The sequence below is a fragment of the Scyliorhinus torazame genome, chromosome 6 (assembly GCF_047496885.1).
Source record: "Scyliorhinus torazame isolate Kashiwa2021f chromosome 6, sScyTor2.1, whole genome shotgun sequence".
In the NCBI taxonomy this organism is placed as follows: Eukaryota; Metazoa; Chordata; class Chondrichthyes; order Carcharhiniformes; family Scyliorhinidae; genus Scyliorhinus; species Scyliorhinus torazame.
This window is the reverse complement of record NC_092712.1, coordinates 227,479,233-227,495,990: the sequence shown is the minus strand read 5'-3', so window position 1 is coordinate 227,495,990 and position 16,758 is coordinate 227,479,233. Positions and strand designations below refer to the sequence as shown.

Here is a 16,758-nt window from a genome sequence, read left to right as displayed (position 1 = left end):
TGCTATCTTTAACTTCCTTGCTTAGCCATGAATGTCACCCCCAGCCCCCCTTACAATCCTTCTTCAATATATTTTAGTTGGGAGGAATTGAATATCTCCTTAAACAACCACCATTGTTACTCAAATCAGCCTCAACAGACTGGGTGCAAGTCCATTGTCTCCTGACACAGATGGAAACCAGTTATAAAGAATTACCATCGAGAAAAGCTTAATCTCCCTATTTGGGTCATTTTCTGTAATATAAAATACAATGTATATTTTAATGCTGGAAGCACTCTGGTCTGGCAACAGCTGTGGAGAAACAGTTTACATTTTAGGTGTGTGAACTTTCATCAAAACTGGCTATAGATCAGAAACATTAACAGGTTCTCACTCCCGGCTGCCAGTTTGGTTTCAGATTGACTCCTCACAGTCCCTAGGAAGGTCTGCTATCCTCTGTTCAACATTTTTCTCCAGCAAGGCTGTATTTCTGAACTGGCAGAGTGCCTGGATGAATTTACGTACAGGAGAACCATTACAGGCTGTGCAAGCAGAATCCAGAACTGGCCAACTCTCTCTCCCGAAACGCAAAGGCAGAACCAATCAACTCTCTCTACAGATAGAGGCCTGAATGCAAACCTCAAACTAAAAGCATTTGAACAGCAAAAAGGTGTCTTACAGAAGGACTGCTGCCTGGGAGTACTGCATTTTATAAACTACAGAGTCCCCGAATGAATGAATCTACAAATATAATTATTACGTAAACCAGAGACTTTCAACAAGCTTGCTATTAAGAAAGTGTGCTAAAGATCCACTATCTGAGGCAAAGACTTATCTTTCGACCTTCATCCTTAATTTTACCCCCTTCTACCCATCTATGATTGTCTGTTCTGTGTGTGGGTAGAGGGTGGAGGCAGTTAAAGTGGGAGTCAGGGGTGAGGTGATAGTTAACTATTTACTGCATTTTTTCATGACAGTAGCTGTGTTAAAACTTACAAACCTGGTGATTGCAATTATTGGGCAGCCAAAGGCCAAATACTTTGGGTATTTTTAAGAATTATTGGTTAATTCACTTGTGTTGTGACTTGGGGCATGTGGGGCTGGAATTGACCATGCACTAGCCCAGGGTATTGTAACAATATATTTTTGCACCTTTTGCTTTCAACAGAATTTCCCTTCTCTCTGCAACATTAATTATTCTTGTTTCCTTTTAGTGTGAAAATTAATGATTGTCACAGTATAATGGAATAACTTTGATAAATATCGAAAATCCAGCAATATCTTTTTAAAATCTAAAAAATTAAGGTAACTAGTAAATTTATGTAATCATTCATGAAAATGCAATTCTAGAGGCTACCAAAAAGCTGCACTGCCACTGTTTGAACAAGTTGTCAAATTCAGAAATAGCATACTTAGTCCAGATAACATGGCTTCAGAAAATAAAAACTGCTCACCAAAAACAAATATGCACAATACATTTTTTATACACGGTCAACCAACTGTATTTTTGTAACCTATTTTAGCTTATGATCAATAAAAAATACAAAAGTACTTAAATAAATCCAGAATAAGTACTGTACCTCAAGGACCATAGCTTGGAATTCAAATATAAAAATATTCCATTGGTAGCTATCCCAGGGAACATGTTTGAGATCAGTTGCAAACAGCATCATTTACAGATGGCCCCAAAGGACTAATTAAAGAATCAAGTGTTTCTAATTTCTGATCTTCTCAAAGAAAATGAATGAAAACATTGGTGTACAAGAGTGGTTAAATACCATTATTTTCTGAAAATTAAGAGTCAAGTACAAAAAGCCTTTATTGATAAACTGGTCTGATAAAGATTGGACATAAAAAGTGAAATATCTTCTAAAGCTTGATATCAGGCATGTTTATGGCCCAAAAGCACCTGCTTTCAGTTTCATTTGTCTTTTTGGATAAGCATTACGAGATCCAAATGAAAGGCAGCAAACATTGCGCCTATTCGCAAAAAGGAAATCAAAATTAAACACAATCTGATCATCGCTCCTCTTGGTGATTGATGTGTTGGGTATTCTGGATCACAAACAGGTCACCAACACTTGAAGTGGTGCAACTCTATTTTATTATAAGGTTAACTATATTAACATACTTGAACTGTGGGTAAATGCAATACCAGCTTTAGCTGTTGACCCTTGCCTAGTCCTAACCAGGTGATGCACTCAGCACATGGTGAATGTCTGTGTTGCAGGCTGTGAGCTCTGTGCTCCGAGCTGGCTGCTACTAGAATGAGCGGGAACTCTCCTGTCCCCTGTCTTTATAGTGTGTGTGCTCTCACTGGTGATTGGCTGCGGTGTTGTGTATGCTGATTGGTCCCACTGCATGTCCATCAGTGTGTGTGTGTGTGTCTGCACCATTATATACTGGTGTATATTATGACATCCCCTCTTTTATATAAAGAACATGTGCCTGCGTGACAATAAATATCGTGTAGTGAATGTACCTGACTATGTGTGTGTGTGTTATTTACATGACTATGTACATGAGGCTAAACCATTTGCATGGGAAGGTACCTGGTGCAGAGAAATAGGGTGTCACACCAACAACGAAATGAACATTATATACAAACTACTGGAACGATGAAACAGGATAACAGAACAGATCAAAGAGTCCAACATTGTAAAACTCATAAGTCAAGTCTCTGAGGTGGGCGACGAGTTCTGGTTGACCGCCTCAAGGATGGATCAGGAGCCACCGGCTGAGGAACGGGCTGGGCCACGGCAGAGTGAGGAGGATGCAGAGTATTCGGAATCTCCACATAGTCCAGGTTGGGGACAACAGGAGGGCGTGGCACCGGTAGAGGATCACGTAGCGAGCATGGAATGAGACGAAGGGCACGCCGATTGCGGCGGCGAATGGAACCATCTGGCAGACGAACCAGGAACGAGCGGGGAGACACCTGCCGAAGAACCACAGCAGTTGCAGACCAGCCACCCTCCGGAAGATGGATGCGGACATTGTCATCCGGCGCCAGAGCAGGGAGATCAGTCGCCCGAGCGTCATGCGCCTCCTTGTGTTGTGCACAAGACAGTTGCATCCGCTGAAGGACCGGAACGTGGTCGAGGTCTGGGACGTGAATGGACGGCACCGTGGTCCTGAGGGTGTGACCCATGAGCAGCTGGGCTGGCGACAGGCTCGTGGAGAGTGGGGCCGAACGATAGGCCAGCAAGGCGAGGTAGAAGTCGGATCCTGCATCGGCAGCCTTGCAGAGGAGCCGTTTGACGATGTGGATGCCCTTTTCCGCTTTGCCATTGGATTGGGGGTGCAGGGGACTGGATGTCACATGCACAATGTTGTACCTGCTGGCAAAGTTGGAACATTCCTGGCTCGCGAAGCAGGGGCCATTGTCCGACATCACAGTGAGTGGGATGCCGTGACGAGCAAAGGTCTCCTTGCAGGCATGGATGACCGCCGATGATGTGATGTCATGCAGGCGTACGACCTCTGGGTAGTTCGAAAAATAGTCTACAATCAGAACATAGTCCCTGCCGAGCGCATGGAACAGGTCAACGCCTACCTTAGACCAAGGGGACGTGACCAACTCTAGGGGCTATAGGGTCTCACATGGTTGGGGCGACTGGAACCGCTGACAGGTGGGGCAGTTGAGCACTGTGTTGGTGATGTCCTCATTGATGCCGGGCCAGTACACAGCCTCTCGGGCCCTCCATCGGCACTTCTCCACTCCAAGATGGCCCTCGTGTAGCTGTTCCAAAACGAGCTGGCGCATGCTGTGCGGGATCACGATGCGGTCCAGCTTCAGGAGGACACCATCGACTATTGCCAGATCATCTCTGACGTTGTAGAACTGCGGGCATTGGCTCTTCAGCCACCCGTCCGTCATGTGGCGCATGACACGCTGTAGTAGGGGGTCAGCCGCAGTCTTGGGGGTCATGGCACGTGACGCATATGCAACGGGGGCCCATGATGAGGCCTCATCGCGTTGCAGGAGCACTGCCCCAATGCCGGATTGGCTGGCATCCGTTGAAATTTTTGTTTCCTTCGTGGGATCAAAAAATGTCAATACTGGGGCCGTGGTAAGCTTGGTCTCTTAAAAAATATATATTTATTAAAGTTTTTTACCAACACAATTTTTTTCCCCTTACAAACAATAACCTCCCCCCCCGTAACAAAATAACACGAAATCGCACTGAGCAAGATATATACATGGCAAAATGGTATATTTACATAACTTTAGGCACTGGCTCTCTCCCGCACGTGCCAGTTTCCCCCACCCTTCATGTTATCTCCTGCTCCTCCATCCCCCCAAGCAATCCCCCATTCCCCCCTCCCCTCCTCCCTCCGCAACCCCCCCCCCCCCACCCCGCCCCCCCAGGGTTGCTGCTGCTGCTGACTGACCTTCCTCTAACGCTCCGCGAGATAGTCTAGGAGCGGTTGCCACCGCCTGTAGAACCCCTGCGCAGACCCTCTCAAGGCAAACTTGATCCTCTCCAGCTTTATGAACCTAGCCATGTTGTTTATCCAGGCCTCCATGCTGGGGGGCTTCGTCTCCTTCCACATTAGCAAGATCCTTCGCCGGGCTACTAGGGATGCAAAGGCCAGAAAGCCGGCCTCTTTCGTCTCCTGCACTCCCGGCTCGCCCACTACTCCAAATATTGCTAGCCCCCAGCGTGGCTTGACCCGGACTTTCACCACCAGAGATATTGCTCCCGCCACTCCTCTCCAGAACCCCTCCAGTGCCGGGCATGACCAAAACATATGGACATGGTTCGCCGGACTCCCTGAACACATTCCGCATCTGTCCTCTACCCCAAAGAACCTACTCAACCTCGCCCCCGTCAAGTGCGCTCTGTGAACCACCTTAAATTGTATCAGGCTGAGCCTGGCACATGAGGAGGAGGAATTAACCCTACCCAGGGCATCAGCCCACAAACCTTCCTCGATCTCCTCCCCCAGCTCCTCCTCCCATTTACCCTTCAACTCTTCTGCTAACGCTTCCCCCTCTTCTTTCATCTCTTGGTGTATTGCCGAAACCTTGCCCTCCCCGACCCATACACCCGAGATCACCCTGTCTTGAATTTCTTGTGCCGGGAGCAACGGGAATTCCCTGACCTGTTGCCTCAGAAAAGCCCTCACCTGCATATATCTAAATGCATTTCCCGGGGGTAGCTCAAACTTCCCCTCCAGTGTCCCGAGGCTCGCAAATGTCCCGTCAATGAACAGGTCCCCCATTCTTCTAATCCCCGCCCGATGCCAGCCCTGGAACCCCCCGTCCATCTTCCCCGGGACAAACCGGTGTTTACCCCTGATCGGGGACCACACCGAGGCTCCCACTGCACCCCTGTGCCGTCTCCACTGGCCCCAGATTTTTAACGTTGCCGCCACCACCGGGCTCGTGGTATACTTTGCTGGTGAGAATAGCAGCGGTGCCGTCACCAACGCCCCCAAGCTCGTTCCTTTACAGGACGCCATCTCCATCCTCTTCCATGCCGCCCCCTCTCCCTCCATAACCCACTTGCGGATCATCGCCACATTTGCTGCCCAGTAGTAGCTCCCTAGGTTTGGCAGCGCCAACCCTCCTCGGTCCCTGCTGCATTCCAGGAACCCTCTCCTTACCCTCGGGGTCTTATTCGCCCACACAAACCCCATAATACTCCTGCCTACTCTCTAGAAAAAGCGCTTGGTGATCACGCTGGGAAGGCACTGAAACACAAACAAAAACCTCGGAAGGACCACCATTTTGACCCACTGCACTCTGCCCGTCAGCGAGAGCGGTAACATGTCCCATCTTTTGAAGTCCTCCTCCATTTGCTCCACCAACCTCGTCAGATTCAGTTTATGTAGGGCCCCCCAGCTCCTGGCTATCTGGATCCCCAGATACCGAAAGCTCCCCTCCGCCCTCCTCAGCGGTAGGTCCCCTATCCCTCTTTCTTGGTCCCCTGCCTGTAATACAAAAAGCTCACTCTTCCCTACATTGAGCTGAGAGCCCGAGAACTCCCCAAACTCCCTAAGAGTCTGCATGACCTCCACCATGCCCTCCATTGGGTCCGCCACGTACAGCAACAGGTCATCCGCATATAGCGACACCCGATGCTCTTCTCCCCCTCGGACCGCCCCCCTCCATTTATTAGACTCCCTCAGTGATATGGCCAAGGGTTCGATCGCCAATGCAAACAACAGGGGGCACGCCTGCCTCGTTCCTCGGTACAGCCGAAAGTACTCCGACCTCCGCCGGTTCGTCACTACACTCGCCACCGGGGCTCTGTAAAGGAGCTTCATCCAGCTGATAAACCCACCCCCGAACCCAAACCTACGCAGCACCTCCCAGAGGTACTCCCACTCTACTCGGTCAAAGGCCTTTTCCGCGTCCATAGCTGCCACTATCTCCGCCTCTCCCTCCTCTGATGGCATCATTATCACGTTTAAGAGCCGCCGCACATTAGTGTTTAATTGCCTGCCCTTTACGAATCCCGTCTGGTCCTCATGAATCACCGCCGGGACACAATCCTCAATCCTCGTGGCCAGCACTTTTGCCAATAACTTAGCGTCCACATTGAGGAGCGAGATCGGCCTGTACGATCCACATTGCAGTGGGTCCTTGTCTCGCTTTAGAATCAAGGAAATTGTCACCTCCGACATTGTCGGGGGCAGGGTCCCCTCCTCTCTTGCCTCGTTAAAGGTCCTCACTAGTAGCGGGGCCAACAGATCTACGTACTTTCTGTAGAACTCCACCGGGAACCCGTCCGGCCCCGGGGCCTTCCCCGCCTGCATACTCCCCAAACCCTTGCTCAGCTCCTCCAACCCGATTGGTGCCCCCAAACGAGCCACCTCTTGCTCCTCCACCCTCGGGAACCTCAGTTGGTCTAGGAATCGTCTCATCCCCTCTTCCCCCCCTGGGGGCTGGGATCTGTACACCTCTTCATAGAAGGCTTTGAATACCTTGTTTATTTTCGTTACACTCCGAACCGAACCGTGGCTCCCCTTCCATCTTTGATTCCCCCTATTTCCCTCGCTGCCGTCCTCTTACGGAGCTGGTGTGCCAGCATCCGACTAACCTTTTCCCCGTACTCGTAGGTCGCCCCCTGCGCCTTCCTCCACTGTGCCTCCGCCTTCCCCGTGGTCAACAGGTCAAACTCTGTCTGGAGCCGTCGTCTTTCCCCAAGTAATCTTTCCTCCGGGGCCTCTGCGTATCTCCTGTCCACTCTCAAAATCTCCCCCACTAACCTCTCCCTTTCCATGCCCTCTGTTCTCGCCCTATGAGCCGTGTTGGAGATTAGCTCTCCCCTGATCACTGCCTTCAACGCCTCCCATACCACCCCCACTCGCACCTCCCCATTGTCGTTGGCCTCCAAGTACTTTTCGATACACCCCCTCACCTTCCCACACACCACCTCATCTGCCAGCAGTCCCACATCCAGCCGCCACAGCGGGCGTTAGTCCCTCTCCTCTCCCAGCCCCATTTCCACCCAGTGCGGGGCGTGGTCCGAAACGGCTATGGCCGAATACTCCGTCCCCTCCACCCTCGGGATTAGCGCCCTGCCCAGAACAAAGAAATCTATCCGGGAGTAAGCTTTGTGCACCTGGGAGAAGAAAGAAAATTCCCTGGCCTGCGGTCTTGCAAACCTCCATGGGTCCACTCCCCCCATCTGATCCATAAACCCCCTGAGCACCTTGGCCGCCGCCGGCCTCTTTCCCGTCCTTGATCTGGAGCGGTCCAGTGCTGGGTCCAGCACTGTATTGAAGGCTTCCCCCGCCATCCCTTTGAACCCCCCGTGTGGGAGTCTCCCAATCAATCCTTCGTTCCCCTTCCCGCCTTTCTTCCCGCGTGCGGGGAAAAAAAAACCCGCGCTTTCCAAAGCCTGCCCCGCCCCCTCTGGCGCAGCTCCTGTCGCGGCCTAGTCTCTCTCCCCCAGCCCATATAACATTTCCTGTGCGTGATTGACCCCCTCTATACAACAACCATCATACTTCAACCCTTAAACACCCCCCACCCTCACAAACCCTCAGTTAGAGTCCAACTTTTCAGCTTGAATAAAGGTCCATGCCTCTTCAGGCGTTTCGAAGTAGTAATGTTGGTCCTTGTATGTAACCCACAGTCGCGCTGGCTGCAGCATTCCAAATTTCACTTCTTTCCGATGCAGCACCGCTTTGGCCCAGTTGAAACCCGCTCTCCGCTTGGCAACCTCCGTGCGCCAGTCCGGGTATATTCGGATCTCTGCATTGTCCCACTTGCTGCTCCTCTCCTTCTTGGCCCATTTCAGGACCCTCTCTCTGTCCGTAAACCGGTGAAATCTCACCACCATCGCCCTTGGCGGCTCAGTTGCCTTGGGCTTCCTCGCCAGCACCCGGTGCGCCCCATCCAGCTCCAGCGCCCTCGAAGGGGCCTCCGCGCCCATCATCGCCCCAATCATCGTGCCCGCGTATGCCGCGGCATCAGCCCCCTCCACTCCTGGGAGACCCAGGATCCTCAGATTATTTCTCCTCGACCTGTTCTCCAGGTCTTCGAGTCTTCCTGCCCACTTCTTGTGTAGCGCCTCGTGCCACTCCACTCTCACCGCCAGGCCCAAGAGCTCGTCCTCATTCTCACTCACTCTTTTCTGGACCTCCTGGGTCTTCACCTCGTGGGCCTTCTGGGTTATCCCTAGTCCTTCAATTACCGCCAGCATAGGCGCCAGCATCTCCTTGCGCAGCTCCCCGAAGCAGCGCTTGATGAATTCCTGCATCTCCTCTTTGTCCCCGGCCGCCGCCATTTTGCTGAAAAAATATTTTTTTTTTTCTTTGATTTGGGACGTTTCCCCTTTAAATGGGCATGGTCCAGGGCCTCTGACATCATGACGCACGTAGGAGGCGTTTGCACATGTTCCTTTACTGATGGACGTTTTCGTGATTGCGCAAGTGCAGTCCTTTTAGAAAGATGGCCGCCAACCAAAATCATTCTCTGCTCCGGGATTTCGGCCTCGAGGTGAGTACTGGCGCTTCTCTTACCTTTCCTTGCTGGTTGGAGTGTGTTTTCCTCACAGTATTTGCTGAATTTGTCCAGGACTGCCTGGAAGTCGCTCCTGTTTTGCCCCATGGAGAACTTGAATTTTTGAAAGATTTCTTCTGCTCTAGCACCGGCGATGGTGAGGAGAAGCTCTGTTTTTTCAGGATCTGCCAGGTCTTTTAGTTTGGCTGCCAGCAGGAAGATTTCAAACTTTTGCCAGAATGCCCGCCAGTTTTCGCGGAGATCGCCGTGGCACTGGAGCTGCTGCGGAACCCGGATCTTGAACATCGTTGCTGGTTGTCACTGTATGCTGAGGTGTGGCTATCTGGACTGAACCAGTTCACTCCTGGTATCATGATGTGTTGGGTGTTCTGGATCAGAAACAGGTCACCAGCACTTGAAGTGGTGCAACTCTATTTTATTATAAGGTTAACTATATTAACATACTTGAACTGTGGGTAAATGCAATATCAGCTTTAACTGTTGACCCTTGCCTAGTCCTAACCAGGTGATGCACTCAGCACATGGTGAATGTCTGTGTTGCAGGCTGTGAGCTCTGTGCTCCGAGCTGGCTGCTACTAGAATGAGCAGGAACTCTCCTGTCCCCTGTCTTTATAGTGCGTGTGCTCTCACTGGTGATAGGCTGCGGTGTTGTGTATGCTGATTGGTCCCACTGCATGTCCATCAGTGTGTGTGTGTGTGTGTCTGCACCATAATATACTGGTGTATATTATGACAGTGATCACAGCTAATGTTAAGAAAATCCATAAAGAACTAAAAACTGTTGCAAAATCAAGCAAACCACTGCTGTATGATCTGCAATTCAGTTTCACAGCACATCAATAACTTTTGATGCGTTCAGTCCTGGTCAAGAAATGGCATAATTGATAAAACTATTGTACTTCATTGTTACGGTTATGTTTGTGTGTGGCATAGATACCACCTTCAAAAGATGGAGGCGGGACGGGGGCACACTGACGGTTAGGGACTTCTATGTAGGCACAGACTGGTGACACTGGACGAACTGACGAGGAAGTGGAAACTAGCAAAAGGACAGGAATTGAGACACCTCCAAATAAAGCACATCCTCCGCAGAGAAAGTAGGGCACCCGGGGACCGAGAAAGCACACTAGAACATACAGTGAAGAAGGAGGCCATTTGGCCCATCGAGTCTGCACCGACCCACTTAAGCCCTCACTTTCACCCTATCCCCGTAACCCAATAACCTCTCCTTACCTTTTTGGTCACTAAGGGCAATTCACCTAACCTACACGCCTTTGGACTGTGGGAGGAAACCGGAGCACCCGGAGGAAACGCATGCATACACGGGGAGAACGTGCAGACTCCGCGCAGACAGTGACCCAGCGGGGAATCAAACCTGGGACCCTGGCGCTGTGAAGCCACAGTGCTATCCACTTGTGCTACCGCGCTGTCCACTACTAGAGGACCTGATAGGCACAAGCAGCGAGAATGCAGGGCTTAGTGGGAAAATATACGGACAGCTACTGGACAGAGCCCGAACACCACTGGACGGGACCAGACAAAAATGGGAGGACGAACTGGAGACAGAGGTAGGATGGGGACTCTGGAGCAAAGCATTGAGCAGGGTGAGCTCCACCACCTCCTGTGCAAGGCTCAGCCTAATGCAGCTCAAAGTGGTGCACAGGGCACACCTGACCAGAACCTGAATGAGCAGGTTCTTCCCGGAGGTGGAGGACAAATGCGAGCGGTGCCAGAGGGGCCCGGCCAACCACACCCACATGTTTTGGGCATGCCCCAAGCTTGCTGGGTTCTGGACACCTTCTCCGAGGCAATGTCCATGGTCGTGGGGGTGAGGGTGAAGCCATGCCCAATAGTGGCAATCTTCAGGGTATCGGAGCAGCCAGAGCTACTCATGGGGAAGGGGGCTAACGCCCTTGCTTTCACTTCCCTAAGCGCACGCCAGAGAATCCTGCTCGGCTGGCGATCGGCAGCAACACCCAAAGCTGCAGACTGGTTCGCTGACCTCTCGGAATTTCACAACCTGGAGAAGATTAAGTACGCCATCAGAGGGTCAGAGGAAGGCTTCCTGGATACTTAGCAGTTCGTCGGTCTGTACCAAAACCTGTTCGAGGCCAGCAACTAGGAGTAAGCCAGGGGGAGATATCATAGACTGATCCAGAGGGCAGCAAAATGTATGTAGTTAGTCAAATGAAGGACAAAACAAACCTCTCTGCAAAATAAAGCAAATTAGCGTGGGCAAGAAAAGTGTAACGTATATAAGCAACAACTGTTTATAAATAAGAGAAAAGCCAATAAAACAATTTTTTTTAAAAATGTTTGCGTGTGGCATAGATAACAGGGCACATTAAACGTCCTCACTGTTCGGTTATGTTTGTGTGTGGCATACATAAAGAGGCACATTAAACTTCCACAGAAAACAAGGTCATAGAGTTGTTATTCATTTTCTTATCCCAACACCCATAAAATATTCATCCTGAAAGCATGCTTGGCCGAATTTGAATCCTATTCATCCAAAACCTGGGTCAATGTCATCAAAACAACCATATATTTGCTGACCACTCTACTGGGTAATTTAATCCCACCTAAAATTTGCAGCGGAATCACTGAAGATACAAATATAGTTTGGACAGTCTGGGAAGATTAACTAAAAAGTAATGGCTAAAATTTTTAGTCCTCTGGAAGATTATGTTGAAGTTGAATTAGTGGTTGCTCCACAATCAAGCCCGACTTTCACATTCATAGCAAAAGCCTAAAGATTCTTGCAGATGCATATCAGAATTCTGCACCCACCCATAAAATCCCTAGTTTTATTATAATGACGCTTCACTTGCTGAACCTTCTTGCTTCTGGAACTCCCTGATCAGCTTGCCTCAACGTCTTGTGTACACATAACTGCAAGTGTATAATTAATTATAAAATGCATGTCAATGTTGTTATTGATCCACATTAATTAGTTGTTTCTGACTGAATTTACCTTAATATCCAATTTGTTTAAAAAATACACTACATGTACAGGATAAGTTTCAAACTGGGTCCCTGGACCATATAGGGGTCGGCAAAGTCATCAAATCCAAGCCATTAATAAATCTAATTTTCTTGCCTTTATACTTGTTGACTTTCTGGCAACTAACTTTTGCTGCCATACATGATTTAGTTAAAAGGTCTGCAATCATACACTGAGGAAGCACAAATGTTAAGACAGTGGGTCCTAATGGCAATAGACATTATATGCGAAAGTTTAAAAATGTTACTATTCGATATGTTCCCAACTGTACCCAAGGTTTTAGTTAGGTGTCAAGTGGGGGCTCCGTCATCCAAAGGGGCAAGAACTAAGTGAAAAAGAAGTCATTATAAATCAAGCTTATGAATCTGAAAATCAGTGCCTGGAATTAATGAAAGGGAAATATAAAGCACGAGGTACATGTTTGTTGATATTTATCTTTAGGACTCTCAATATTTTTTAATTTTTATTTTTAAAAATATTTTAACTCAAATTTTTACATATTTTCAACAACCTATCAGAAATAAGAAAAAACAAAGAACACATAAATAAACATCTTATAGCTATGTCACGTATTCCCCCAATATACAAGCCCCCCATTAGACGATAATAAACACAGTAGTAAACAGGAAGTACCCCCCCCCCCCCCCGGGTTGCTACTGCTGCTGTCCACCTCCTAACGCTCTGTGAGAAAGTCTAGGAATGGTTGCCACCGCCTGAAGAACCCTTGCACAGATCTTCTGAAGGCAAATTTTACCCTCTCCAATCTAATGAACCCTGCCATGTCGCTGATCCAGGCTTCAACGCTTGGGGGCCTCGCATCCTTCCACTGTAGCAGAATCCTCCGCCAGGCTACCAGGGACACAAAGGCCAGAATACCGGCCTCTTTCGCCTCCTGCACTCCCGACTCGTCCGATACCCCAAATAGTGCAAGCCCCCAACTCGGCTTTAGCCGGGTGTTTGCCACCTTAGACACCATCCTCGCAACGCCCCTCCAGTGCTGGGCATGCCCAGAACATGTGGGTGTGATTTGCTGGACTCCCTGAACACCTCACACACCTGTCCTCTACTCCAAAAAACCGACTCAGCCTTGCCCCAGTCATGTGCGCCCTGTGCAGATCCTCAAATTGTATCAGGCCAAGCCTGGCGCAAGAGGAGAATTTACCCTACCCAGGGCATCCGCCCACGTAGCCTCGTCTATCTCCTCCCCCAGCTCCTCCTCCCATTTACCTTTCAGCTCCTCAGAGGCCGCCTCCTCCTCCTGCATCTCCTGGTAGATCGCCGAGACCGTGCCTTCTCCAACCCACACCCCCGAGAGCACCCTATCCTGGATCCTACATGCTGGCAGCAGCGGGAATTCCCTCACCTGCCGTCTTACAAATGCCCTTACCTGCATGTACCAGAAGGCATTTCCAGGGGGAGCCCAAATTTTTCCTCCAATGCCCCAAGGCTCGCAAACGTCCCATCTATAAACAGGTACCCCATCTTTCTAATACCTGCCCTGTGCCAGCTCAGGAACCCTCCATCCATTCCCCCTGGGACAAACTGATGGTTCTCTCGGATCGGGGACCGCCCCCGCCCATGCCGCCTTGAAAGTCCTCACTAGTAGTGGGCCCAGCAGGTCCATATACCTCCTGTAAAATTCCACCGGGAACCCATCTGGCCCCGGTGCCTTCCCCGCCTGCATACTCCCCAGCCCCTTAGTCAGCTCCTCCAGCCCTACCGGTGCCCCAAGCCACGCCTCTACCCTCGGGAACCTCAGCCGGTCCAAAAACGACGCATCCCCACCTCCTCCGTCGAGGGCTCAGACCTTTACAGCCCCTCATAGAAGTCTCTAAATACCCCATTTATTCCCACCGCACTCCGCACCGTGTTCCCCCCTTTATCCCTAACTCCCACAATCTCCCTCGCTGCCTCCCGCTTCCGAAGCTGGTGTGCCAACATCCGGCTAGCCTTCTCCCCGTATTCATACACCGCCCCTTGCGCCTTCCTCCACTGCACCACCGCCTTCTTGGTAGTCAACAGGTCGAACTCGGCCTGGAGGCTTCGTCGCTCCTTGAGTAGTTCCTCCTTGGGGACCTTTGCATACCTCCCATCTACCCTTAAATCTCCCCCACCAACCTCTACCCCCTCTCTCCTCTCCTTCCCCTCGTGGAAATTAGCTCTCCCCTAATTACCGCCTTCAGCGCCTCCCAGCCTCTTACCCGTCCTGGGCCTAGAGCGGTCCAATGCTGGCTTCAATACCATATTAAAGCCCCCCCCATTATCAAGCTCCCTGCCTCCATCGGCATTGTCCCAATCCGGGGCATACACATTCACCAAGACCACCCGCAGCCCCTGCAGCTAACCACTCACCATCACATACTTACCTCCATTGTCGGCCACGATGCTCAGCGCCTCAAACAACACCCGCTTCCCCACCAAAATCGCCACCCCTCAATTCTTTGCGTCCAACCCCGAATGGAAAACCTGCCCTACCCACCCCTTTCACAGCCTAACCTGGTCTGCCACCATCAAATGCATCTCCTGGAGCATGACCACATCTGCCTTCAGGTGCGCAAACACGGGCCCTCGAGCAGCCCGTTCAGGCCTCACATTCCCAGTTATCAGCCGGATCAGGGGACTGCCACCCCCCGCGCGCCGATTAGCCATCTCCCTTTCTAGGCCAGCCACGTGCCTGCGCCTCCCGTACTCTGCGTTCCCCCCAGCGGCAGACCCCCGCCCCGACTCGCTCTTCAGGCTCCAGCTCCGCTTTGGCTAATGCAGCAGCAAACCAGTTCCCTCCCCCCTCAGCTAGGTCCCCCCCTTGCTGCGTTGCTCCCCCCCATAGCACTTCCGTAAGTCAGCTGACTTCTGCTGACCCCGGCCGCTCCATCGACCCCCCAGCGTGAGAATCTTCTCCTCCCAACCGCCTCCTCCTGTCCATCAGCGGGCATTCCTCTCCAGCACCACCCCTCCCCCCAACCCCGCCCCCTCCCTTCCCTCGCTCGGGAAAAAGCCCACGCTTTCCACCAAGCCGGCCCCGCCCCCTCTGCCGTAGCTCCCTTTCGCAGTCTGATCCCAGCTCCCCCACCTCGAGCCCCCCCTCTCCCCTCCCCAATGGGGTCCCCTCTTCCAACGACCGACACCCACACTCTCACTAAACCCCCACTACAAACCATTTCACCCTACCACACCCAAAAAAACCCAGTACCAAACAGAACAGAACATCCCCCCCCAAAACACAACAATCACATCAATTCCCTCTCGACATCCCCTCGCAACCGACCCTCAATCAGAGTCCAACCTTTCAGCCTGGATAAAGGTCCACGCCTCCTCCGGCGTCTCGAAGTAGGACTCTCAATATTAATAGGTAATAAAAGGCTCGAGTGTATTTGGAAAAATCAAACTTTATTTCAATGAACATATGTGCCTTAAGGACATATAAAAATTTACAAACCTCAAGGACCAGAAAAATACTCTCCCCACACCTTCGCCTTCTTCTCCTCCTCCCCCCTCCCCCCCCCCCCCCCCCTCCCCCAACCCCTCGATAGTCAGTATGTAGAGCTTTCAGAGAAAATAGCTGATCTGACAGCATTTGTGGAGAGAAACAGTTAATGTTTCAGGATGATTTATTTTTCATTGGAACTGGAAAATGATGGTTTGGGGTTGACTGGCACCTTTAAAATGCTGCAATATTAATTAGTGAACAGTGAGACTGAGGTTTCAGCGATAATTAGCATCACTGCTTGATTCGGTACCATCAGGAGAGCATGAAAGAAAATTAGTATTTAAGATAGTGCGAAAGAGATTCTGGATGGTATGCACTTTGAGCTATAAAGCCTTTTTTTTTGCTTTGAATATTCTTATGGTCTTCTTTTCCCCTTTAAAGACATTTACAAATTGTACAGTTGGTAATAAGTATGATTAAACAAAAAACGGTTTAGGCATTCTGGTAGCAAAGAACTTTTGTTCCAAAAATTGCTACACTGACTAGCACTATACAAAATTAAGTATGTATACTGATACAAAAGTATCTCAATCTGTTCAACTGAGTACATCTTCCATCCAATTGTAATTTTGTCTTCATATAACGTGACATGTACAAACTAAATCCCATTCAATCCAAGCACTAATGCATCTAGAAAGTAAAAAGGCATTTGCTTCTTTCCAAGTTATTTTCAAGTCCATTTTAGTGTAGGAAACAGACTATGTATTCCTCTTAAGCATTAAAGAAGAATTTCTCAGGCTGCAAAAAGTTAGCCACATTCAGTTGGTTCCCAAAAAAAGGAAGCAGTATAGTTCCACTAAATAGAATATAGCAGATCCAGCTACGTAGGCAGATGGTCTTCACATCGGACAGCTCGGTATTTGGACATTTCTTCAGGAAAGACTTTGCTCAGTTCGTGAATCAGAAGCCCCTTGAATTTCTGAAACAGTTAAAAAAAAAAAGATTGACTACTTGCAAAACATTTTTCCATGACAAGATTGTTATTTTTATTCCTCAGGACATCATTTTCATTTTAACTCCCTATCAAGGACATACACGTACTTTCCATCCATCACATCAACACCGCCCACCTCTCCACATCATCCTTGCTACCAATCATTTTCAGGTTGTATTACTTATAAATACTTTCACTGATACTTGATGTTACGAGAATATGGTTGCAAAATGCTTTAAAGACATTTTTAATTTTTAAAACAATACAGAGAGAAATAATTACACAAAAATATCTCAATAGTAGGATGAGTTTATAATTTCCAGATTTTCATTAGCTTAAAAAGCAATTGGCATTGAGGTTTCATTCCCAGT

General features: G+C 49.7%; 1 protein-coding gene across 1 annotated transcript in view; it reads right to left on the bottom strand.

Moving 5' to 3' along the window:
• Positions 1-15,336: 15,336 nt before the first annotated feature.
• Positions 15,337-16,758, bottom strand: part of med10 (mediator complex subunit 10) — a 32,651-nt gene continuing 31,229 nt past the window's right edge. The window contains exon 4 of the mRNA XM_072509490.1: positions 15,337-16,372. Coding sequence (XP_072365591.1) covers positions 16,274-16,372 — 99 coding nt within the window. The 3' untranslated portion in view covers positions 15,337-16,273. The remainder of the gene's footprint in view (positions 16,373-16,758) is intronic.